Source organism: Alexandromys fortis, unplaced genomic scaffold (genome assembly GCF_014885135.2).
Source record: "Alexandromys fortis isolate MF-2015 unplaced genomic scaffold, M_Fortis_MF-2015_v1.1 scaffold_119, whole genome shotgun sequence".
NCBI lineage: Eukaryota > Metazoa > Chordata > Mammalia > Rodentia > Cricetidae > Alexandromys > Alexandromys fortis.
The window spans coordinates 4,108,592-4,134,315 of record NW_026067991.1 but is presented as its reverse complement, the minus strand read 5'-3'; the positions used below and the strand labels follow the sequence as shown (position 1 = coordinate 4,134,315).

The 25,724-nt window shown below is 45.7% G+C and overlaps 1 protein-coding gene across 13 annotated transcripts in view; it reads left to right on the top strand.

Moving 5' to 3' along the window:
- Kalrn (kalirin RhoGEF kinase) overlaps positions 1-25,724 on the top strand; it is a 603,131-nt gene that overhangs the window by 239,867 nt on the left and 337,540 nt on the right. For all 13 annotated transcript variants that reach the window (XM_050159714.1, XM_050159713.1, XM_050159712.1 and 10 more), the window contains exons 6-8: positions 825-947; positions 19,997-20,188; positions 23,441-23,572. In XM_050159714.1, the coding sequence (XP_050015671.1) occupies positions 825-947; positions 19,997-20,188; positions 23,441-23,572 (447 nt within the window). The remainder of the gene's footprint in view (positions 1-824; positions 948-19,996; positions 20,189-23,440; positions 23,573-25,724) is intronic.

Sequence of the window (25,724 nt, the reverse complement as noted above, 5' to 3'; positions counted from 1 at the left end):
CTTGGTTGCTCTAGGCAGTAATCTATATGAACCCTAAATTAAACTGGGATGAAAATAGAGAGGGATTCTCACCTTAAGACGTCCAGGGACACAATGGGGCTCACACCCAGCTCAGTCAGACCCTACTGTTCGCTGAAGCTGCCTTGACTCTGCCCTTTCCTTTCCACTGGCTCCCAGCAGATGGCTGCAGCAAGGCAAGACGGGTGGCACACAGGACAGTGTCCAAGGAAGAGAAGCTGCATCCGAGGAACTCTCAAACTCCTCGTATCTTATTGTATTGATCAGGGTCACATTCTACTTTCTGAGAGATACTGAATTGAGTGGTTAGGAAGAATTGTGCACTGGTTGGCTTAGATCCGACATCCTGAAGAGCTAAGAACTGGAATTGGGTTTCTGGTCAGTCCCCTTTGGTCCAGGGACTGCCTGGAGGAGACATGGCTTCCTAAATGAATAGGCTATGGCCCCCAGCTGGCTTTATCACTGCTCGTCCTCAAAACATGTGTGGGACCTTCCTGGGCATCCTAAAGGCTTTACAAAGGGCAGCAGCTACTTTGTTAATAAACACCGCCACCTCCTCAATTCTCTCCTTCCTGTTCTATTTTGATGGTAGGCTCTGTAGAGAAACAGAAGCTGCCTGTAGGTCTTTATACTAAAAACTGAGGATTCTCCTGTGACACCAGACTGTGGCCCACCCTGACTCCGGAGAGACGACAGCTTCTCCCTGGGAAACAACTAGAGGGCTTTATTCTTCCTGCAGCTCTGACTGTTTTGTCCTGCTTGACTAATGACCTTTCTCATCCCCCTGCCCATCTTCTCCCTTCTAGATGTTCGACTGGATAAGCCACAACAAGGAGTTATTTCTTCAGAGCCACACTGAGATCGGAGTCAGCTACCAGCATGCACTAGACCTCCAGACACAGCACAATCACTTTGCTATGAACTCCATGGTGAGTGGGAAGGCCATTTCCAACAGGCCTCTGGGCTGGGGCAAGAAAGAAGCATGGCAAAGAAGAGGGAACAGCAGACTTGAGTTAGAACACTGACCGTGCAGATCTTGTAGCAGTCCGTTTCCCAGAACGGGGACCTGTGCAGGGCACTGGGCCAGCCAGCTGTTCCTACATCAGATCATGACCCCACTTCACACTATGAAAGGAATGTGCTTGAGGGGGATTAGCTCAGCGCAAGACTAAAAGACAGGCAAGTCACCAGTTCCACTTCTCCGACTGCACTGACATTTTCTTGGTCCCTAGCATGGATGAGTCACTGAGCAGGGATGGAGAAGGGCTTCAAGCTACAGTGTATTGGGAAGTGTTGAGTGAGTTGTGGCTGCTTATAGTGGGAAGAAGAGCCCTGTGGGACGCATGATTGCTGCCTTCAAATATTTGAACGCTGGTTTGGAGAGAAAGGAGAATTGTTTTATGTCAGTTTAGAAGGCAGGAGTTTTTAGAGGATGATAGTTTGTGGAGTGGGCAGCATGTAGCTTACACAGGGGTGGTACACGGTGGGAGTGGGTGTAACATCTTGGGAGTGTTCAAGGATGCGTGGATTGAGAGAAAACCATTTCCTCTCAATGTGGCCATACGGTGTTCACCCCCACGTTTCATCCTTTCTTAATCTCCATTCCTTCATCTGTGAAATATAAATCATAACGATGCTAGAAGTTGCTCGGGTAATCAATGAATTAATTGTAAAGCAGTTGAAACTGTGTTTGGTGTGTGGCAAGTCATCAGTAAATGCTGATGTTATGATAGATGGGGACTTGTGAGTCTAGTCTGGATGACATGTGATCCCTCAGAAGCCTAACTTTGGGAATAGCATGTTTTCTGTGTGATAGCTTCACGGCTTCCCTTTGAGATCTTACTTGTCCTTAAGCCATATTATATTCCAAACATATGGAGCCTAAGAATGTCTCCACCAAGATGCCCTTCTTTGAGGTCTTCCTTCTGGCTGTTGGTCCAGAGGCAGAGCTCCAGCATCCCCCATGCACCTAAAAACCAAAGGTGCTTTATCTTTTGCGGCTTTGTGCTGGGAGTAGGGAGAGTGTTAAGAGAAATACAAACTTGAATGATGGCAGGGGCCAAGAAGTAAGAGACTTTCATAGTCAGCACCAGCCAACTTGTTTTAACTGTGCTGTGGACTAGACTTAACATGCTGAAGAAGAAATGATTCCTTCTCTCAGTTCTTCGTTGTCTGCTTGCCGAGCTGAAAACTCAGCTAGAGTGTAGCCTCATATGTGCAGGGCCAGATCTGCTGAGTTAACTGAGGGCATTAAAATCTAAGTGGCTGAAAGCCAGAGTTTCTTGTTTCTGGTATACATTCATCACCAGCTAGTGGGAAGTGGGCTCATCACGGGCACTGGCAACAGAGTCAGGAGTAGCCTCCATCTCAGATGGGCCAAACAAAGTGTGAAACCAAACACAGTTGGCTCTGAGACCTTCCACCTAGAAGTGGCATGTTCATTCTCCGCTGGCCGGTTCTCATGCACGTCTCAGTGGCCAATGTCAGTCACAGCATCACCTCTGACTTCAAGGAGGCAGGATCATGTTGCCTGTTTGTGAAAGACCACCATAACAGCAAGCATAGAGAGCCACCGAAGGCTGCTGGGTAACAGCATACAATGTGAAGTTTGCACAGAAAGATCACTGGCTGCAGAAAAGAAGGTTGTGAGGCCAGGTAGGAACCAGCATAAATGTGTGCTCAGTTTGGACCACAGCATAGTCTTGTGTCCTCTTCTAAACGTAAAGACTCCTTCCCTCCCGACGACAATCATCTCTTATCCCCAGACTCAGTCCCACAGGAACAAAGTAATTGATCACAGGTGATTAGGACTGTGAACTCAGATCTAGTCAAGTCTGATTATCTGTGTGCCTGGTGGCTTTTCCCTGATGACATTCACAAATTCTGTGTCAGAATTTTCACATCACTGAACTGCCAGACCCAGAGGCGGCCAAGCTTACTTTAATAAGCAACCAAGACAGGCATAATTAGGGAGGTGAGTCTGCCACAGAGCCCCTTGAAGTCACGCATTAGGAAGCTAGACAGAAAGCGCCTTTGGCTTTGAATTATCTGCATTTACCGCTCTCCCCAGTTAGTGTGGGGTAACTACGAGTTAATGGCACACGGAAAACCTTTACGCTGACAGATTTGCTGTGGAAGTCATTTTCAGGACACAAGCAAGGGAAGAAATCTTGAAGAGCGGTGTCGTCTGGAACTGGGAGACGAAAGGTTTAATGCCCAACAGCCAATTAGTGTAGAGCAGCCCATCGGCAGCCTCCCTTAGCTCCTCAGTGAATGCGCCAGCCAGCAGCAAGCAGAGGCGTCTGTAGCCTGATTAGGCTGGATCCCCTCTTGGGCTGCTGGGAAAGAGAAGGGAAATCCCAGGATTGTTTGATCAAATTGCATGGGCACCAGTGCTCCATAAACACAGCCCAGTGCTCTTGTTTCCTGCGAAGTTTACCGGCTTGTTATTAAAAGGTGCTTCCTACATAGAGGGATGGCAACGTTCCAAACAGGTGAATGGAGGGAATTGCAGGCTTTTTCCCTGGCCTCGGTGATGAATGACACTGCCAAGAAACAGATGAATGCCAGCAGCTACTCACTACGCCAGCCAATGACTGCAGTAATGATCAGTTCTTCAGGGAGAGTCGGGGAAAGGGGCAGGGATATGGATGGTTCTGCGAATTCATTGAGGCATTTCAGTCTCCGTTCATGGAACACACACACACACACACACACACACACACACACACACACATTTGAACATATAAATAATTTTTAGCATATTCTGTTTCAAGTTTCAGGTGAGTCCTTTGCTGTTTAGCCTTGTTTAACTACTGAATTGGGTCTTCCTTTGTGGGAGGTCACAGAGCCCTATTATATAAAAAGAAGCTTGTGGGTCCTCTCCGCAGAGGAATGTATATACACACACTCATTAAATACCTCTAAGGGAAACAATACAGTGCAGATCCAGATGCTCAACCTTCCCAATTTCAGAAGTCAAGAATATGATAACTTCTTTTAATCAAGAACAAGTAACCAGGAGTCAGGTGCTGGACGGTGGCCTGCAGGGGTGAACAAAGGCAGAGAAGGCTGTGCTCACAGAACTTCACAAGGGAAACAGATGGGAAATGTATGACTTCACCAGTAAATACTTAACTACAGCCAGGCGATGGTGGCGCACGCCTTTAATCCCAGCACTCGGGAGACAGAGGCAGGTGGATCTCTGTGAGTTTGAGACCAGCCTGGTCTATAGAGCTAGTTCCAGGACAGGCTCCAGAGCCACAGAGAAACCCTGTCTCGAAAAAAAAACCAAAAAAAAAAAAAATACGTAACTACAAACAAGTAGTCTCACGTCAGCACAGCAAGGAGTGCTACAGCAAGGGCAAAGGGCAGTGGTGGGTTCAGAAGAAGAGGGGTTCAGTGCATTGATCATTAGCAATCAGCATTGGCTGAACCAGCTCCAGTTCGCTCACTGATAATCATGCATAATATGTGGATTAACTGATATACATGAAGTCCTAGGCATATCAGATTGTATCTAAAATCATTAGCTCATAAGTTACCCGTTTACGTTTTCTTCCTGTGTCCACTGTTTATCTACTGACTAAATGTATAATTCTAGCTAAGGTGATGGTTATTGAAGGTATTTGTTTTCTAGGACTATTATAGCAAATACCACAACCAGTGTGCCTTAAACATCAGGCAAAAACAAACAAACAAACAAACAAAACAGCAACAACAACAAAACCGCTAGGGATGCAGCTCCATGGTAGAGCACTTGCCCAGCATGTGCAAGGACCAGAATTCTACCCCAAGCAACACCATCACAACAAAACACAAATGTCAGAAATGTCTTATCTTCAGTTTTGACTGTGTGGACACAAGAGCCCAGTGCCAGCAGACTGGGTTCACCTGAGCCCCTCTTGGTATCTGCCAAAAAAGGTATCTTTCTTGGTGTGATCTCTAATAACCATCGCTTCGTGGATGCCCCCGGTGTGTCTCTATGTCCTGGACTCCTTGTTTTATAAGGCACAGGATTGGATTCCACACTAATGGCTGCATTTTAAATTAATCACTTCCTTAACAACCTTCCCCAAATGTGAACACATTCTGAGATGCTAGGGCTTGGAACTTCAACATGGCGATGTGAGTTTATTTTAGTTCATAATCTGGAAATAACTACATAAGTCCTGGGTAGAAAATCAGAAACTTCCTCGGTTTTATTTATGAATTGGTACCATTAAAGCCCACCAAGAGAGTGAGTACATGAGCAAATCTGGAAGTAAAAAGGCTAAAACTGGTTACTTTAGATTTTTCTCATCGCATGGGTTTTTGTTTTTTTTTTTTTTGTTGGTGGTGGTGGGTTTTTTTTCTGACCAATAATGATGATTCTCACATTCTAAGCCCTTTAGGAAAATACCCTCTGGTTTCCTACAGTGTCTCAGAAAGTCAGGTAATTTTGCCTCTGTCAGTGAAATTCTCCATTCCTTGACCTTCTCTGCTGACATTGAGGGCATCTGGAAGTAAGTCTGAGCCTAGTCTACATAGAACAGTCATGTAGCCATCCATGGATAGTTCTTCATGAGACAGAAGCATCTCTAAACCCAACACAGCCTTATTTACACTTTTAATTAGCTGGTTCTTTGGGAAGAAGCGAGTTGCTTATAGCCTGTGTCTGGAGTTGTAAAATATGAATGGTATTCATTTTCTGTTGTTATACCGACTAGGAGGATCCTTAGTAGTGGCTCACAGTGTGCATCTGGGCAGTAGGAAACCCTTCCCCAGAACGTGTTTTATAGCAGCTTCAATACCATTAATTCACACAGTAGAGGTGAATATTGCATTCGACTGTATGTAAGCCAAGCCGCTCGCAAAAAGTTTGTGGTGGTCTTTCTGTTTGGAGGGCACGTTACAGATGACAAGGAAAAGCCCCATTTGCTGCAAGAGGCGGGAAGAGTCTAGGCTGGTTACTCTCCACTCAGACACATTGCCGTGGGGTGATCTGTCACTGCTGATTCATGGAAGCCTCAAATCAGAATCCTCCTGCACTTCCTAGAGTCGCAGAATTTCTAGATTTGGATGGAAACATGCACACACACATGCATACACATGCCGTACATACATGAACACATATTTACACAGTAATGTAAGTGTGAATAGCAAAGCATCTTTTGTAATCTTAGAGAGGGAGGAAAAGGAAGAGTAGGATGAAGAGGAGGAGGGGGTAAATGCTGTGTGCTTATTTAAAAACTAGAATCATGTAGAAAGCTGCGTAAAATAAGTATTTCTCGTCTTCTTTTCTTCTCCACCCCCATCTTCCTACAGTTCCCCTTCATCTTCCTCCTGTCTTAGAAAATCATAATCTCTGGGAGCAAAGCCTTGGGAACATGTGTTTTTGACAAGTTCCCCAAAATAGTTATGTTCACTTTACAGTTAAAGACTATTGTTCTGTAACACTTATGTGTATAAAATAGTTACTCCCTAAAACAAAACATCTCAAGACCCAAAAGACTTCTGTGAGATAACCCAAGAACTTTTATGGACCTTCTCTGCATTAAAACTAGAGAAAATTATTTTTAAAGATGGGTTAAAATCTCTGGAAAGAATCCCAAATTCATACAGAAAATAAAGAAACATGTATTTAAAAAAGAACACATAAAAACTCATTAAGAACGGTATCCATGGTGTTTGAGTCAAGGTCCCCTCTCTCCTCTGTCCTTGCACTTCTGTAGGATGGAATCACTGCACACCATAATTATGATTGCAGGTCCTCTTTCCTCCAGCTCCTGGCTAAAGGACTGTCTTCCTAGGTAGAACATCTCTAATCCTGCCCCAGCCACCTGTGCCAAGGTCATGGGTGAGTGTGAACTAGAGGCGTAGCTCTAGTCCCCTACAAAGACATCACTCAGGAAATGGCATCTGTACCATGGGGCCATGCTAGGAGAATATTAGGGTCTCTCCTTGCTGGGAGAGACAAGCCATGGAGACTAGAGGTTACTCACCTATTACCCAGAAAAGTTAGCTCCTAAAGTCGAGGTACCACTAAGGAAAGCACCCCATTACCTACAACCCAAACCTTAGAGCCATAAATGGCTTAGAGGTTTGACTTGAGGGTAGAAAAGTGCTATTCAAAATCAAGTCCTAAATCTTCCCCCAAAGGAACTGACTTTATCCTCAATAGAGTTTACAGACATTTAAGGCAATAGAGCTCTTAAAGGTTCCCTTGGGAGGATCTGGTAAAAGGCAGGGATTGGAGATGTAGACCTGATAGTTTGCCAGAGAAAACTGGGGAAAGAAAGAATCACAAAGGAAATTCTTTATGCTGGAAACAAGTGCTCCCCAAAAGTAATTTGAATCTTCCATAATGGACAGCACTGGCAAAGATTAATTATGTAACTATAAAGGACAAGGTATTCCGTACTTCCTCCCCTGCCTTCTCTTAACTGATTTAATAGCAATTGAATATATTTATTTTTATATATATGTATATATTGTTGCACTATAGCATAGAAATGTAATAAATTTGCAGGAAATTTCACTAAGGTAACATGTGGATGAAGATCTTTGTTGTCAAAAGAAACACCTCCAGGTAGTAACTGGAATCCCCAGGAGCAAATGAAACCATGTAGAAATGATTCGTAAGGATGCTAATAAACAAAGCTATCACATACATTAGCTCACCTTTTCTATCTCAGCCCCAATACACACACAATTATAAAAAGCAATAATTATGGCACTCTGATGTTAGGTTTGAAGCATTTATGAATGTAATATATACAAGAACAATACCATAATACATAGGGAAAGGACATAAAGCCCTCTCCAGGAGGAACAGTTTGATATTCGCTGAATTAAACAGTATGTATCAGAAGCTGATTCTGATATGATGTTTCTTAGGTAACGAGGAAGGTAAGTTAAAAATAGTGAAAAATCAATCAGTAAAGATATCAAAGTGCTGCATTAGAAAATACGCTCTTAGCACAGGAGTGTAGGAGGAATAGGGATATAGAAGAAATGTGTGGCCTATGGTGGAATGACTAATGTAAGTTCAACTGCGTCAATAATGACAGTAGGAGCTGGCGAGATGACTCCGTGTAATGCTTGCTGGGCAAGCGTGAGGATCTGGGCTTGGGATCTTCAGCACCATGTAAAAGGCTGAGAATTTCGCTGTGTACCAGTAACTCCCCGCCTGGCCCATCTAGCTAAATTGCTGATTTCTAGGTTCAGTAAGAGACCCTATCTCAAAAGATAAAGTGGAGAGCAACTGAGGAAGACACCAGACGTTGACCTTTGACCTGCACACACATATGCTTACACACTAGGATGGGCATGAATACGCATGCTCATGAATATGTCCGTATACTCAGACAACATATATACACACAAAAATAGTGGCATTGAGGGTGAAACAATCGAGCAAAGGTTCATATTGTCAGGTTTTAGAAAGCCAAGATCTAAATATGTGCTTTCTACAGGAAATATACTTGCTTGGGCTTCAACGGTATGCACTGATTGAATATACAAGGATGGAAAAACATCCAGCCATTGCCTAGAGTAACAATACCGAGTTGCACCAACACACCTCCTTTGTGGCTAAATATATGTTGTAGGCCCAACATGAGCAGGTTCCAGGGATTATTGGCCTTGGTAGCCTTTAAAGTTCATGTGACCTGAGCGTCTGTGTTGAGATCCTGAGCCTAAAGACGGAAGTGGAGTGGCTACTGCATGTTCCTTGCTGACAGGAGGAAGGACCATCTATTTTCTGGCCTTGGGTCACCCTGGGGTTCCTTAGGCAGGCCTGCCAGAGAACCTGAGATTGCCAAGTACTGAATGTAGTGCCAGCCAGCCTATTCTTACCAATCAAGCTCAACAGGATGCAGTGTTTGTTTCTCTACACACAGCCTTGTGGGTGGAATTTCCCTTTTCTGCCCACTCAGTTCCTACCCATTTATGATATTTGTGTTTGGTTCCACCATCAACATTTAACTAGACTGGGGAGGAGAGCAGAACAGAGCATGCTCAGAACTCAGCCATGGGGAAGTATGTGCCTACATGGAAGGCACCAGGCCTCTACTCTTACTGTTCCTTCAGGACTTTTCTAAAACATGCTGCATTTGCTTCCTGCTACTCTAGATTGTGGTTTAACTACATACTGGGTCCCAGAAAATCTATACAAGATTAGGACTCAGTTGGAGAATCACCCGTCCAATGTGAAGAAATTAAGTCAGCTGGCATCAGACTTGAGTCAAGCTCTACAGCTGATTATTACCCTGCAGAGTTTGTTAGAGAGTGGAGCCCCCTACCACCACCACCACCACCACCACGACCACCTCCACCACCACGACCACCTCCACCACCACCACCACTACCACCACCACCACCACCACCGCCACCACCGCCACCACCGCCACCACCACCATGCAGTGTGAAGAGCATTCAGGAGAACACCTGCCTGTCCACACCCCTTCCTACTCCCCACCAATGCTTCTGATGCCTGTTGGCCTCTGTGCACTGGTCCCTAGTCAGCCTTGTCTGTATGGGAAACATGGAGTCCTTCAGCCTGGGAAGAGCATCCCACCATCACTCCAGTGCACTCCACAGGCTTCTATACCTGCTGCTCAGCATTGGCCCAGGTTGATTCTAAAAAGCATCTCTGAGCTTAGGCCTTTGATATGGGTTTGGCACTGACCTGGCTCAGTCTTCTCTCTTGATTGTTACCTCCTCTTGATCTCCTCCACCTTACTACTGTTTCTCTGCTCAAACCTCTGACATCTCTTTTCTCCTTGTCATTTGTTGTTCTCTAAGGACTCTCTCTCCTCACGGTTTTCCCCCTGGGCTGTTCGTGGGTTATCCTCTGTGTTTTTCCCCAAGCCTCCCTCAGTTTACTTACACATTTCCACACACTGATTGATCTACAGGACTGTCTGCTTACGTCCTGGTCTACAGATACCAAGGGGTTAATTTGTGTGAAATGCAGCCAACACTGACCCATGCCTCTTCTTTGCAGTCTCCTGGAATGAAAGGCATAAAATTGTCCCTGAAACCTGGTGTGTCAGGCAAGATCAGGTCTGCCAAAGGCTGACCTGAAAAGCAGGACACCCGTGGGAAGTGTCAGAGGTAAAAGGCAGCAGCCATGCTCATGTGCCGCCCTGGCCATGGACAACACTGACCAGGAGCCCAAGTAACTGGCAGAGCCTGATCAAAGGCATAGGACTGAAACATTTGCAACTCAGATATTTAGGTGTCAGAAGTCAGGGCCAGGTGAACAGATGAGAGGGGGCAGTCAGAAGCAGAGGACGTAGTTGATGACACAGCTGAATGTTGTTGGAAGGCCGCTTGGTTGTTCCAGCCACTCGGCAGCTCAAACTTGAAATAAACACACAGAAACTGTATTATTTAAATCACTACTTGGCCCATTAGCTCTAGCTCTTTATTGGCTAACTCTTACATCTTAATTTAACCCATCTCCATTAATCTGTGCATCACCACTAGGTTGTGGCCTATCAGCAAAGTTTCGGCATCTTTTCCCGGCAGGGCTACATGGCTTCTCTCTGACTCTGCCTCCTTTTTCCCAGTATTCAGTTTAGTTTCCCCCACCTAGCTCTACTCTATCCTATCAGGCCCGAAACAGCTGCTTTATTAACCAATGGTATTCACAGCATACAGAGGGGAATCCCACATCAGCTGAAGGACTAGAAATAGGGAAGAGTAAAAAGATTTCCTTTAGAAAATTCTTTTGATTCTCATCTCAAAGCATTGCTAGAGCCTGACCTCTTGTCACCCTACTCCAAACCAGCATCAGTTTTTGTAACCCCTGCGTCTTGATCATCTGCCCTAGCTAACTTGCATTTCCTGCTGTTTCTTGGTTCTGGTGGTTGTTGCTTCGCTGCTCCCCCGCTATGGGGGAGTCTATCCTTCCCGACATGCTTCCCTCTTCCACTTCCCCCAGGGACTTGCTTGGCCCAGGTATTGCATGCCTTGATTCTTCATCTTTTGTATCACCCCCGCAACCCTTATGTTCTATTCTTCCCTACCTATATTTTACATGCCACTGAAATGTATGCTTAGTAAGCTTCATCAGCTTACTCTCTAATGTTCCTAATGACGTGGCAGAAGAATCTTTTCATCTTTGTTCCTGCTTGTGTCATGTCTTGATAACTGGATGGATGGACAGATAATAAATATATACGATAACAAAGTTAAGACTTGAACAATAAAGCAAGACACCAACTAAAGGAGCCTTGAAATCCTGGACTTCTTGTGTTCTGTGTAGACAGATTCCTGTTCCTCTGTAGCCTTGGGTTCACTGGTAGATAGTATTGTTTCACAAAGAGAGAGGTTGGAAGCAGTCTACCCATCGGGTCTCTTTGCCCATTCTAGAAAGGTACTAATCTAGGACTTCCAGAGCAAGTCAAGGGTACAACAGAATGGCTTCAAGGATAGGGACATTTCATTCTCTCTCCAGAGGTTCTGTTTCCATGGGATACGATTCTTGATACCTGTGGATGAAATGTAGCTTCACCGTGTCTGGTCTCCTGTGGTGAACGTACTTAGCAATGGGGATTTGTTGGAATTCAGGGCAAAGTGAAATATCATGGCAAGAATAAGCAAGGACACAGTGCCAGCTGCAGCTCTGTATTTCCCTTCTTGTGTAGCCTTAGGCAGGGTATTCAAATTCCTCACCATCTCTTCTGTAACCTGAGGGTAAGGGCAGTGCCTTTGCTGCGAATGTTGTTAGGATAGAATGTGGCCTTGTTTTTAGGCACAGCACTTGTGGTGTTGTACTTGGCCGATGTTCACCTATTCTTGTTGTCGGATCAGAAATGCTTTAAAAAATAATAATTTTTGTTTGGGACAGTTCCTCAGAGTTCCCAGCTGTGGGACTTCTCAAACATTCAAGCGCATGCCTTGTTAAAGTGCTGATCTGATGCAGAAGGTCATGTGTACCTGGTACTCGGCACTGCTGACCAGCTCTCCGCTACTGCTGCGCTTGGCACGACAGACCATACTCTAACTAGACCCCGTACAAGAAGGCCAAGGAGAGATGGATACTGATGAATGTGTTTAACTCAACGTTAAAGACAGCCTAGAATTACCACACGGCAGAAGGACTGTGTTATTCCTAATCACTTTCTCTGCTGGGGTCCCTGAATCTAATGCCAGCTGTGCCTACCTTTATAATCTTGCAGAAGGTTATCTATCTGTCTGTCTGTCTGTCTGTCTGTCTATCTATCTATCTATCCATCTATCTATCTACTATCTATCATCTATCTATCTACTATCTATCTATCTATCTATCTCTATCTATCTATCTATCTATCTATCTATCTATCTATCTATCTATCATTTACACACACACACACACACACACACACACACACACACACACTCACCCCCATGGAGATTTCTCTCAGTGCCAAGAAAAGAAGAGAAGGATGATTCTCTTCAACCTGCGGTGGGTTTCTGTGGCCCTTTAACATATGGCCAGGCGATTGTTTTCATGGCTGTTTAATGGTTTGTGAAGCAATTGCTGGAGGAAACACCTCTACAACAAGCCAGGCCAGAGGGGCAAAGGGATCTCTGGGCCAATGCTATCTCTGCTGAGCGCCAGTCCCTTCCTACTCCTTCCTCTCTGTAGCTAGCCGGGACAGATGGCTTCCACCTGGCCTGACCTACTGTCTGGCCAAACCAGACCAGATAGTCATCCATCAGCTTCCCTATTTGCCCCCCAGAGGGCATCCTGTGGCTTGTGGGGCGGGGTCGGAGGTTTCGCTCATGACTTCCCATGGCTGCTGCAGCTCAGCTTCGGGCACTGTCAGTTCTCACTCCAGATGTTACCGGCCCGGTGTCCATATGTTTCAAGGCGGGATCAGCAGGTTTGCACAGTAATGTTAAACTAATTAATCATAAACGGATGCTTTAGCAGCTCCGGGACCCAAAGTGGGCTCGGGATTACAAAGATGTAAATGATACATATGGTTTTATTAAGCTGGAGAAAAAGGTGAGGCGGAGCTCTCTCCATTGCCTTGGTGCAGTCTGTTTTCTTACCGATACTGGACCTATGTGGGAAAATCTACAAATAACTTCCTGCAACTATCTTTGGGTGTGACAGAATAAAAATATAAGTTGCATGACAACAGAGAAATTGAGGAAAGGGGTCCAGCAGAGTGGGGGAGCAAAGCCCTGGTTCGGTCGCATTTGGTCTCTGTGAGTGAACACATCACTCAACTGATTTAACAAACATTAAGAATCAACTAAATGAAGTCAAGACTTATCTTTGTTCTGTTTTTATTTTCTTAGGATAAAATTGATATTTTTACATGAGCTTGGCTTCTGAAAAACTTTAAACAAAGAAGCTTACAGTTTATGCTCCTTATAAGAGCAGTAGTCACGAAAACCTGCCTGTTTCGCTACTCTCAAATCCGCACTCCACTCTTCTAAAATAAGTAAATAGATAAGAAAACAACACTTTACTAAACTCAAAAGAGATGGAAGAACATGAGACAGTTTAATGTTGAATATATACAGCCTGGTCAGATCTATTAAATAATTTAAATAGTTAAATGAGCTTAGTAAATTTCATTTTTAATTAAAAATACTAAATCTGTTAACAATAAAAATACCTCACAGCTACTCAAATAATAGAAAATGGAGAAGAAAGAAACTCCAAACCATTTTTGCTCCTCAGTGAGAATGAGGGCCGGAGTGTGGCTCAGTTGCTCGGGCACTTGCCCAGTATATGTGGAGCCATGGGTTCACTCCCCAACATTGATTTAAAAAATAATGAGCTGGATAAAAATAGGATACCGAACATAAATCCCACTAGCTTTTTAGCACACGAAGAGGTGATGTTTTGGTTATGAACTGGTTAGAAAGAGAATCTCCTTTATTTATATTTAAAGAAACAAATATGCCTGATAATTATCCATATGTTCTCTAATTAGGAATGCATTTTAAGCCAGCTTTTATATGTCTAGGAACACTGAGATAATAAAGACTCGTGAGAACTACTACCCATTGCCACGCATAGCTGGTACAGAGCTTGGTTACTGGCACTCAGGTGTATATCCCTGGCGTGCACAGTGTTTATCTCAGTTGATGCAATACTAAGTGGTTTTCTGAGCACGTTGGCCCTTGGCCAGTTGTTAGCCTGGGTTCCCTCCTTAACTTTGGATTTGGGGTTCAAAGGCTCTAGTATTTGTCGAAATGATTGAGCCCCTTTTAGGGAAAGTAGTCCTTGAGTGGTATTTAGGCTTTGCTTTGTGTTGGTTGGATAGGCAGGTCACTACTTCCATAATCATAGTAACCATGAAAATGTCATGGCTCCATTAATGGGTATGGACTTAAGATCCATGCCTGGGACGTGGAGATGAAACAGATCTTTGATGACTTTCTGCTGTCTCCGGAAATAAGTCACTCTGTCCCTAGAGCATAAAATGAAGGGCCTCACACCCAGCCAGAGAGAAAGGTCCTTCCCCACCTGGGGATCCCGACAGAGAGAAGCAGAAGACTTTGTCCCCCTGGGTAAGGAAGACAGTGTAACTATGGGTTCTCTGGATGTGGCAAGCACATGCCAAGCAGTGGGGGTGTCTCGAGAAGTCTGGTTCAAGACTCTCAGTTACCTATCTTTCCACCTTAAGGAATGAAAGAACATGATATCAGGCAGTGTTACTAGCAAGGTCTGAATTCTCAGTCCTCTCTGGGTCAAGGAAAACCTTGTGTATAACTCAGAGTACCTACCAGAAAAGGTGTAGTAAGTAGGGCAGGGACTGGCAGCAGTCGGGCTGCCTGGCACACGTGTGACAGGCCTTACAGAAGGTGCATCTTCCCAGGAACAGTAAGGGACATTGCACTGTGCTCTCTGTGAAAACAGGCTGGGGCTTTGGCTGTTTCTGGTACCTCTAGTTGGAATAGTTGACACACTTATTATCGTGCATTTATTAATACTTTGCTTTGGTTTGTACAGTTTGGGGGATAATGCTAGTCTGCTGAAACTGGATGAGGGAAAAGACAATGGCATGCATCGCATTAGTGGTTACCAGGCAACTGACTGGATGCTTCGTGTAACACACAGTGTCTGGCCAGAGTGAGGTGTCTGTGACCAAAGAACTATGAAGTTCTTTAGAAGTGAGTGGGAGTCAGAGAATGCACAACCTGGCAGTGATCTTCTCTAGCAACCAGCCCCAGCCCAGAGCTTAAGTTTCCTAAAACCATAGCTTATTTCTACAGCGGCTGTCTCCTTAGAGTCTGCCACAAAAGAAACCTGCTTTACAGAAAATGTTTCCTTGTACTTTTTAATGGAAAGCTATCAGAATCTTGATCAGTAAGCACCTTTGCAATTTTCGTAGCCACTTGGGGGAAAGCCAAGAGCCATGTTCGAAATGAGAGCCCTTTTGGTAGGGCTGAAAGCTCAAGATTCTGCCAAGTAGTCTTTAGGAAAGTGGCTGCTCTAATTTCAGTGGTCACAGCAGATGGCAAGGCCACAGGAGAGGAGCTATCCACATGTAATCTCCGGTTAATGCCTTTGGGAATGAAACAAACGAGTGGGGAACTTCATAGGTAGCAAAAGTAGGCAGTGTACCAGGTTTGCACGTCAGCAGGATTTTGCTGGTCTTCATTTCTTTTCCTGCTCGGAACCAAATGATGAGGGATAATAGTAGATGATACAACAGACCATGAGGCAACCACACTGCATTCTGGAGAGGAGATCAAAGTAATAGCTCGTAGTATACCGCACTTTAAAAGATGATGATGCTAATAGTAGTGCCGAGTTTATATGGAGAACTTAATCTATTCTGAAGGATGTTAGAAGATAGTCATCCTCTCAGCATACTGTAATCCCAGCACTCAGTGGGTAGAAGCAGAAGGGCCAGTAGTTCAAAGTCAGCTTCAGCTACAAAATGAGTTTGATGTCATTTTGTACACAAAGATACTCCTCAAGTCAAGTTATTATCTTCTGGGTTGTCTGAGAAGCTTTGCTGAGGGAGGGTGGCTGAAGAGGAAAGAGAGTGAGGAGGGCAGGCCATTGGTTGTATAGAACATGAAGAACTCAGGAGATACAGCTCCAGACTCGATGTTCGTGCCGCAAGGCAGTGAAGAGCCAAGATGTGGCCCATGGACCGCAAGACTGAGCTATGTACTTCTTGGGTAGGCAGTGCTGTCCTTGCCTCCTAGGTGCTGCTGGCCCAGAAATGGAAGATCTGAGATCACTTAGCTCAACTCCTATCTTAGGGTTTCTGTTGCTGTGAAGAGACACCATGACCCCAGCAACTCTTACAAATGTTTTATTGGAGCTGGCTTACAGTTTTAAGGTTTAGTCCATTATCTTCATGATGGGATACGGGGAAGTGTGCGGGCAGTTATGGTTGGTTCTGGACAGGGAGCTGAGAGTTCTGCATCTTGATCCATAGGCATCAGAAGGACTCTGAGTCACTGGATGTGGCTTGAGTCACATATGCGACCTCAAACCTCACCTCCACTGTGACACACTTCCTCCAACAAGACCACACCTCCTAGTAGTGCCATTCCCTCTGGGCCAAGCACTAAAACACATGAATCTACGGGGGCCATACCTATTCAAACCATCCCAGCTCTCTTATTTTATAAGTGAGGAAACTGAGTCACAGGGGCATCATGCTATCTATCTTAAGTGAGTGTCATTGCCGGGAGCAGAATCCATCTATATTTCCTTCTGGTCCAGTGATCATGATGCCCTGACTAATAGAAAGATGTGCATTTGAGGATGTCCAGGAAAAAAAATAGGGGAGAGCCAGGGAGAGGGGGAGAGGGGCAGAAGCAGCTATAGCAGATGAAAAGGCTTAAAGAACCGTGATGTCCTTTCTTGCTGGCAGTGTCTCGAAGACAAACAAGACTCTCGGTGTTCTCTAAAAGAGACAGAACCATCACACAAAAGAGCCGCTCAGCAGACCGGCCACAGGCCGGGCAGAGCCGTTTGTTTCTGCTTACCCAGCTCCCTATGGTTCGCTCACTTAGGCTCCTTAACGTCCCTCTTTCTTTCTTAAGGCGGTGGACTCTCCCTGCCACCCTGCCTTTCACGTTTTGTTCGCAACTGTCCTGTTACTCGGGGCCATTTTAGAACCTGACTGCCCGTTTCCCTCGGGTTCTAGGTTATAAGTAGCATGTAGCATGATGTATCTGGTGTGTAACTGCCTGGGGGTCTCGGCGTCCTGCACAGGAACTGTAGGGAGAACACGAGCAAACGCATGAGCCAGCCGTCTCTTACCGCTGCTGTGCGGGGTGTTGCCTTGGCATTTTCTGTGACCCGTAACTGCTTGTTAGTTTTAGCACGACAGCTCCCTGCCCACTGATGAAGAAACATAAGAACATTTTCTGTGGTGGTCTCTAGAATATGCTAGCTCTGGTCTTTTTTTAATTTTATTTTAGTGTTCCTCTGTGGTCTCAGGCTTAGGGAAAGGGGACTTTGGAGAACTGCCAACATCCCCATTCCCTCAGACATGGGGAGCCCCTTCCCACCACCTCTGTTGGTGGCTCAAACCCTTCTCTTTCTGTATTCTATCTATCTAGCTTCTATCTCTGTGGAAGAACTTATTTAATATTACTTTAAATCATAGTTATTTGAGGGTTTGTCTTACATGGTGAACCCTGGGGTGCGCAGTAATCCCGTCCCACTCCTTGATCTCTCACAGCCCCTAACACGGCGCCTGCCTCACTCTCTATAAATATTTGAACGTGTGACAAGCTGCTAACAGGCTCCTGAGTTGGCCACAGTGGGACATCTGTAATAACTAGAAAGTTCTGTGTTCCCTGGGTAGGGGCAGGAGGGAAACAGCGCAGTGACAGAGGTAATGAGTGTTTTGCTCTTCTGCCTTTCTTGTGCCCTGTGTGACCAAAGCTGAACACTGGGCTCCCCTCCAGGACAGGAAACCTGAAAACTGTAGAGAGTTGTGTATAAATGGGAGGAGAAGAACCTTCCTGGGTGTGAACCTAGTTGAGAGGACAGCCTTGTGAGGCCTTTTCAGTGCTCCATCTCCCTGCCCATAGCTCCCCTGGGGGTCACCTGCTGATGATTGCCCTGGCTTCCTGTGTTTCTCTGAGATGGTGGCTCTCTGGCCTCTGGGCATGGTTGGCCTATTGGGAGGTCAGGCTACACATGCCAGAGTTACTCTAGAGGGGGCTTAACCACTGCACAGTGAAGCTTAACGTGCCAATAGCTCAACTTCCATACCTGTCAGCCAGGCCATGAGGAGGTACATTTTATAGTTTCTTCAAAGGCCTCCAGAAAGAATGAACCCAGCTACTCTAACCCATTGATAAATAAACCCCTATCCTTCCCAGCTCTTCCTTCCCCTTGCTGTGCTTCCGGGGAGAGTGTCTAAACTGAGGATTTTCCTGACATCTCTCCACCAAGGTCTATTTCATGAAGAACCTGGACAAAAACAATGACAGAAGCAGGAAATATGGGAGGGCCTCAGTGCTGGCCCCTAGAAGGCAGAACTATTAAAGCCAGCTCTTCCTTTTTCTCCCCCTTTCCCTCTTCTATTTCAAAGTGCAAGGTTGGTTTTTTTCTTTTTCCCTGACAGTTCTATAAATAGTCTAAATTTTCAGCTTTCTAAGTCAGCAAACGGTGCTGATAATGATCCGTAATTCTGTAAAGGACAGTTGTTTCACATGGCAACAGCCGGAGATATTCTAGCTCTCTTAAGGGAATGCACAGAAGGGCTCATGCCAAGCTAAAAACAGAGATGGGGCTCAGAGGCCATTAGATATCAGAATGGATTTGTGCTTGCGTGCTTGGCTTAACCTTTAAACTTCCACGGGGACCTTCTAGACTAAGAGACCTTATCAGCCTGGGCCAGCTTTGGGATGGAGCATGTGGACGTGGGGGACAGCTGAAATGAATGGGGACTGTGGGAAAGGAAAATAAAGGAACCTTCATTAAGCCTCCCCCCCCTCCGGTGTTAATGAACTACAGCGGAGCTCACAGAGCCCCAGAGTAAATGCTGCCACTGAGGAACATTTATCATCATCTGAGATTTGTAGCAAAAAGTGAGAGTGTGAATAACCTGGCTCCTGGTCCTCTGGGCATCATGTGTGCAGAAGAGTTCCCCGAAGATGTCACATTACATGGCTACTTTGATAGACAATTAATAGGAGGGAACCATTCAAAATAATCAGGATGGCCACGGCACTGTGTTGGTGGGGGTTTTCCTTTTGTCTCGTTCCTTCCCGGAGAGCTTTTTGCTGGCCTAGTAGGAAACAACATACATGTTCTCAAGTTTTTAATAGGCAGGCAAAAATGAGAATGGATGGAAATAAAACCCAGCGTGAAAGGAGACAGCAGGTCGAGGAAGCTCCTGCTGGTGCATTAGAAACACCCCTGGTGCCGTTCGACATCAAGTCACACAGGGAGAAGAAGGGGGCCCACAGATCTTATTTTCGAGTGGAAGAAATATTGTGGCCTCTAAATTCTGAGTTTATGAACACCCTAGCTAGTGGCTCCTACCTACCTGAGGTCTTTTGGCAGGCATGAGAAGAGAGGGAGGTAGGAAGGAAGGACACCTTTGCCTGGTGATAGGAAGCTGTTTAATTACCACATCTTTACCATCTCTGCCATATTGTAGGGCACAGTTACGCCTTGTGTACAGCTCTCTCTAGAATAAGACAGATAGATACCTTTGCTTCCTTCAGCTCATCCCATGATCCACTACTTCCAAAGAGTGCTGTGTGGAAAGTAGCTTCCTTGGCTTTGAGGATTCCATAGGAGTTGGATAAGGTGATTGTGCTGATGTGTGTTAGTCTTTGGCATACAGTCCATTCTGGTTCTCAGTTGAAATGTCTCAGCTTTACACAAGGACTTTCCTGGGGTCTATCATAGATATGGAAGCCAAACCTATTCCAGTCTCTCAGGCTTTTGGTTTTGGGTGGTCGCCTTCTCCAGGTACCCCTCTCCCCAGTGATGGCTACCTTTTCAGTCTGCACCCCCCCCACTAAGTGTTTACTCTGCCTTGCCTCCTAGAATGCCTACGTCAACATCAACCGCATCATGTCTGTCGCTTCCCGCCTCTCAGAGGCCGGCCATTATGCCTCCCAGCAAATCAAGCAGATCTCCACGCAGCTAGACCAGGAGTGGAAGAGTTTTGCTGCCGCACTGGATGAACGCAGCACCATCCTGGCCATGTCTGCCGTGTTCCACCAGAAGGCAGAGCAGGTAAGACCCAGAGACCTGTCGTAGACGGTGGTAGTGGGAAGCGTGCAAGAGCAGGGCACGGCAGCACAGGAACATGCGTGCACGCTCTCCATAGACAACTTTAAAATCCCGCTGAATAGCTTCGATAATAAACCTTGTTTTCCGTATCTATACATGGCTTGTGTGCCTGTGTTTACGTGTGTCTTGACTATCTGACTAATGTACTCTGAATGGAGACAAAGGAATGAAAGAAGAGTGCCAACTTGAGGGAAGCAGAGGAAACTAATTTTACAGGAAGCATTTGTTAGGCGTTTGCTGTGGGTAATAATAAGTTAGTAATGATGCAATGGGTGGAAATAGTGGTTACTGTTGCTACATGCAGTAGCTATGTGCGCCCATTTTACAAAGAGGAACACTGAATTTCAGGGTACATGACCAGCCTTAGAGCCTGTGGTGCGTCAAATCCTGGACAACCAGCAGTTGTCAGTAACATTGTCATATGTTAAAAGCATCCTTAAAGCTCACCACTTCCTGGGTACTACATCTCAGCATAGTCTATGGTCTTGGGGTTATTTTTATGTTCTCTGTGACTGAAATGCCAAAGAGTTGTGTGCTACTAGTAGGCCCCCCTTCCCACTTCACATTCAGTAATGTCACACTGGTAGTCTAGAGTGTTAAAAATGGGAGAGTCTTACATCATGGAAGCCATCAAACCCTGCAGTGCAGGGCTAGATGATCTCCTCCGGAGTGCTGAGAAAAGGGGAGGGTGAGATTTTTGCAGTTACAGTGTGAACAGCACATAAAGTCCAGGATTACCTCTCAGTATTCACACTCAAGTCACCGGGGAGGCAAGCTGTGGGCTTACTCCCTAACGTAAGCAAAGACATCGCAGCGTTGTGTGGGAGCGATTGAAGCTTGTCACTTACTACCATCTGTAGGTTGTCTGTGGACACAGCGTTTATCCAAAGCACCTGTGAGAGTGGGAGGCCGCAGGAAACTACAATAGGAGGCATTGTGTGTGCTATTCTCTGTAAAGTGTAGATTACATATTCTTTATATTAATAAAATTTGTAATGTACTCATGTGTATCAATACACACACACATCCATGTGTGTACTAATTGTTAAGCATTTTCTCAGATCCACTGCTAAAATCTTACAGTCTGGGCTGCTGAGGTTTGAAGCCAGAAGTGACTAACATTAAATACCTGTGGTCTTTGAAGTTCCTTTCATGGCGTTCTGGTTAGGTAGCCCACCTGTAAAGGAGTTTCAGACACATAATGGGATCTTAAGTCTCTCCTCCTCACCAGTCTATCAGGGATGGCAACAACATGGAACCATTGAAGGAGCTTTGACTTTGAGGCCAGACATGAGGGTTCTGTACCCTGTCCCCTACTTCCTAAGTTTTGGACATGTCAACGCCACCACTCTAAACTCCTTTCCTCTTCTCTGGTGTGAGCCTATTGTCAGTCTCCCAGGGCTGCTGGGAGGAGACAGGCTGTGATAGATGGGCCCAGTAAGCCACCTAATACCTTATAACTGGCCGCTGTTACTACCATGTATATTTGTTGAACACACTGACCCAACATCCTTTTATTTTTTTTTCACCTGTCCCCCACTCTGAGATAAATACTTGCTATAAATCAAAACCGTGGACCTACAAAAGTGTAGGGACCTAGCCACATCTTTTCTTGGAACTAAGTAGTGGCTGGTGCCTTCTTAGGATCCTAAGGACATTGGTGTCCAGCCTGTTCTGTCCTCAGCTCTATCGCTTGCTCCTTTTGTTCTGGGTTTATCTAGTTAGCAAGGAAGACTTGGTCCCTCCCTCTGTCTCTGGCTTCCTTGCTTTAGCCTTATAGGGCCTGCTATAGGACTCCTATGATTGAAACAGGGAAATCCCTCTCTCCTTAGGGGACCCCAGAATGTCAAGTTGCTCCCAGGTTCCTCTGTGAAGTACTGAGGGGTAGAACAATAACCCAGCAGGAAGCTTCCCAGTATGTCCCATGTAGCACTGAATAACACCTGGCAGTTCTTCTAGAACTGCCAAGAGATGTAAAGACACAGAATATAAAACCAAGTGGAGCAGCCAACAGGCCAGGGGCTAAAAACTGACAGATACCAGGATGAGTGGTCACATATTTGCAGAAGAAAACACAGGGCCAGAACTGAGAGGAACTGCTGGTTTGGCATTTTCTGCCTTGGATTGGTTTGGCTCAAAAGCAAGTTTATTTGTATCTATTTTAGCACAGTTTCCTCAGGTGTTTCCAGTCCTTTGGGGAAAGTCACAAAACCATGTTTCTCTTTGGTTGGGGAGGAAGGAAGGAAGGAAGGAAGGAAGGAAGGAAGGAAGGAAGGAAGGAAGGAAGGAAGGAAGGAAGGAAGGAAGGAAGGAAAGATGGGAGGACTCAAGACTATTTTTTATGTGTTTAATTAGGCGGCTCTTTATTGTCCTCTATGGGCTGTTCTAGGCAATGAGATAATAAGGTATTTAGGCAATTAATTTAAATGGAACTATGCACCCAGGCAAGGGAATCACAGACAGTACCATTCCAGACTGTTGGGTGAAGAATTATTTGACACTTAAAGGTGAATTTTTTTCTACCCAATAAACCTGAGTGGTTTTAGATAGCTCACCATTTGTACACGGAGACCCACAGTTTTCTACAGTTGTTAATTTTAATTTTTAAATAATCTGTTGTCTGCTAAGGTCTGTCTGTGCACCACATCCCAAGACCCACTGCCTCTATAGGAACTGTGCAGTCTGCCCTGCTATGTCCCTTCGTGTTCAGCCCTCAAGAGCATGGGTCAAATGAAAGTCCTGTTGAGCCTTACTCTGCATACCCTATAGGAGGTGCCAAGGATACTCTTGAAGTGTGCATTGCCTCTCCCCATAATTCCCCGTGCACAGAAAGCACAGCTAGCAAACTCTCATTGCACTTCCTTCAACCCCTGTCAAATGCCCAAATGTACAAGGACTACTCGTTATCTATGGTCTCTAGTGGGCTGTGTAGGTGCCTGTGCTTTGCAGATGTTGCGTGACACACCCTACTGAACATCCAGTTGCCTGGCCCTGCCCAGTTCTTGTAAAAACTATACTTTCCAAATGTCTCCTTGGCTGAACTTTGTAGCAGGGGTTAGTTCAGCCTTCTGAAGGTATTTCTGAAAAACCACAATTTCTCCTCATTGCTCCCAAGGTATCTGGCCCTCTCTGCTGTTTAACTTACTCATTCTCCACCCTGTGTCCCAGACTTGCTCACCTGCCATCTCTTTCCAGTTTCTGTCAGGAGTGGATGCCTGGTGCAAGATGTGCAGCGAAGGTGGCCTTCCCTCCGAGATGCAGGACCTGGAGCTGGCCATCCACCACCACCAGTCCTTGTATGAGCAGGTGACCCAAGCCTACACAGAGGTAAGGACCTGAAGGACAATCATGGATCTGTGTGTGTTGGCTGATGGGGCTGGAGTGCTGGTGTTTGTGATGTGGAATAACCTGGGTTGGACTTTAAGGAAAGAAAGTTTTCCTCTTTCCAGAGGCGTCCTTAGGAACCTTGACCTGTGAGCTCTGGCGTCTCTAGCCAGGGGCAGATATGTTTTGCGCTTTTACCAGGCCCACTCTGGTGCATTCTGCCTCCTGCACATATACCTAGACACCACTTCACCTTGTGTGGATGGTGAATGTTCTCCTGTGGGAGGGAAGGTGTGAAGAAGCAAGGCTGACTCTTCAGAATCTGCCTTCCTATTGATAAAAGAATGCATAACACCAACGCTCACACCCCTGTAAACAAACAAACAAACCCACTGAGCAAATGCCTTTTTCTCCTGAAAGAGCCAGAGGTAGTTCCACTGTGTGCAGGAATAGGAAGCTGCCATTCATGCAAAGGGCAAAGTGAACGCCTCTTCCACATGAAAAGAAAAAAATCAAAGGCGGGAAATGCTGAAGGGTGGAAGGTGAAAACAGGAATTTTGTGGGATACTCCCAAAGGGGCCACATGTACATACATGTAGACAAACACAAATATGAATGTCTGCTAACTAGCCTGGATCCCAAGAAAAAGGTTGAGTGAAAGAGATGGGCGGCTAGAAAGCCAGATAAAGAGAGCAGTTGATCTCAGATCCGCTGGCCCGTCTCCTCTGGGGCAAGGTCAGGGAGAAGCGGTCATGGCCATGGCTTCCCACCCTGCCTGCATTGATTGCCCTGAGAAGGCTGTTGAAGATGCAGTCTTCAGGCTTTTCCTCTAGACTGAAGAAGAATGCCAGAAACTGGGGATTTTCACCTGCATTTTAATAACTGTTGCTCCAGGTGAGTTTTCATGGTCAGAGGGAGGGTTTTGCCAGAGTGAAGACACTTTGAGTCTTGGACTCCCCAGCTTATTAGCTGTGTGACCCCAGTCAAATAGCTTCCACATGCTGGGCTTTTTGGGTTCCTCTGTGAAGCGAACCTCCTGAGTAGCTTCAAGCAATGTAAGGATGATGTGTGTCGTGTACCTGCCCAGCTGAGGCCTGACAGCGGTGAGGACGACAGACAGGGAAGATTTTGGTCAGGAAAGGAAGCACACAGGGTGCTTTTGAGCTCAATCAAATCTCCCCAGTTCTGAAACAAGTGGCCCCAAGGCTTCATCTTGAGATAGAACTGGGCCTCTACCTGTGCTCTTACCAAAGTAGAGAGCAGATGAGGCTGATGCCTGTAACCACTCATTCATATCCATGAGGGGACATTCACAGATGGACAAACCGTTGCCCCTCTTCATCTCGAGCTGGAGCTCCTCTAAGCCTCTGCAGTTGTGGAGACCGAGGCATGGCGATGTGTAACAGGAGGGGCTGCTTGTTGGGGTTTCTGTCCTGCCCAGTTCCCACAGCTGGTAAACCCCAAAGAAATTACACAGAAGTCTATATTAATGATAAACTGATTGGCCCATTAGCTTAGGCTTTGTATTAACTCTTATATCTTATATTAACCTGTTATCTTACCTATGTTAGCCACATGGCTCGGTACCTTTCTCGGCAGGGTAGGTCACATCTTGCTTCTTCTGAGGTCTGGGAAGGACTGGGGAAAGAGCTTCTTTCTTCCCAGAATACTCCTGTTCTCTTTGCCTCGCCTCTACTTCCTGTCTGGTTGTATACTTGCCTATACTCCCTGCCTGGCTACTGGCCAATCAGTGTTTGTTTAAAACATGATTGACAGAATACAGACAATTCTCCCACACCAGAGATGGATGTTATGTTGACTCGAATGTCTAGGACTTGGCCCACTGTCTTCACCACACAGCCCTTGGCAGAGTATTAAGATACAGTGTTCAGAGTTCCCCATGGAGAACTGCCCTGGCTTTAGTTCTTGGACGCCATCTGTTCACACCTCTAGAGGGTATCTCTGTGTTATCTATAAACTGCCAGCCCATTAGTGATTAACTGAGGAGGTGGGACTGGCGGGCGTGGATGGGTGGGTGGGTGTAGGTGGTACTTTCCTCTTTTGCCTTAACCTAATTCTACTACGTCACTTCTTTTAGCCCCAACAAAATTTTTTGATCCTTATAAGAAGAACGTAGCTGCTTCTGTGCTCTGGA